The sequence below is a fragment of the Bison bison genome, unplaced genomic scaffold, assembly GCF_000754665.1.
Source record: "Bison bison bison isolate TAMUID 2011002044 unplaced genomic scaffold, Bison_UMD1.0 scf7180017864472, whole genome shotgun sequence".
Lineage (NCBI taxonomy): Eukaryota > Metazoa > Chordata > Mammalia > Artiodactyla > Bovidae > Bison > Bison bison.
This window is the reverse complement of record NW_011495033.1, coordinates 1,326,739-1,327,035: the sequence shown is the minus strand read 5'-3', so window position 1 is coordinate 1,327,035 and position 297 is coordinate 1,326,739. Positions and strand designations below refer to the sequence as shown.

The 297-nt window shown below is 57.2% G+C and overlaps 1 protein-coding gene across 1 annotated transcript in view; it reads right to left on the bottom strand.

Moving 5' to 3' along the window:
- SLC43A2 (solute carrier family 43 (amino acid system L transporter), member 2) overlaps positions 1-297 on the bottom strand; it is a 39,744-nt gene that overhangs the window by 6,494 nt on the left and 32,953 nt on the right. Inside the window, 1 exon segment of the mRNA XM_010861340.1 lies at positions 123-252. Within this exon segment, the coding sequence (XP_010859642.1) occupies positions 123-252 (130 nt within the window).

The window sequence follows — 297 nt, the reverse complement described above, 5'->3', positions numbered from 1 at the left end:
GGCTGGTTGATTGGTTTGGCTGGTTGGATTAAATGAATAAAAAGTCACTGTTCTCTTTGCTAATGGCTCCCCCATGAGACATCAGGCCCTCTCTCACTCATCATCCCATCCCCCACACCCACCTGGAGCGGCAGGTTGGGAATGAGGCAGGTCACCCCGAAACCCACGAGCAGCAGGTTGGTGAAGGCGAAGGCCCGCGTGGCATTGGTGATCTTCTGGATCTGCCGGTCCCGCTTCTTCTTCTTCTCACCTCTGTGGGGACACAGCGCGTGGAACACAGGAGCTGGGGTGGGGTGG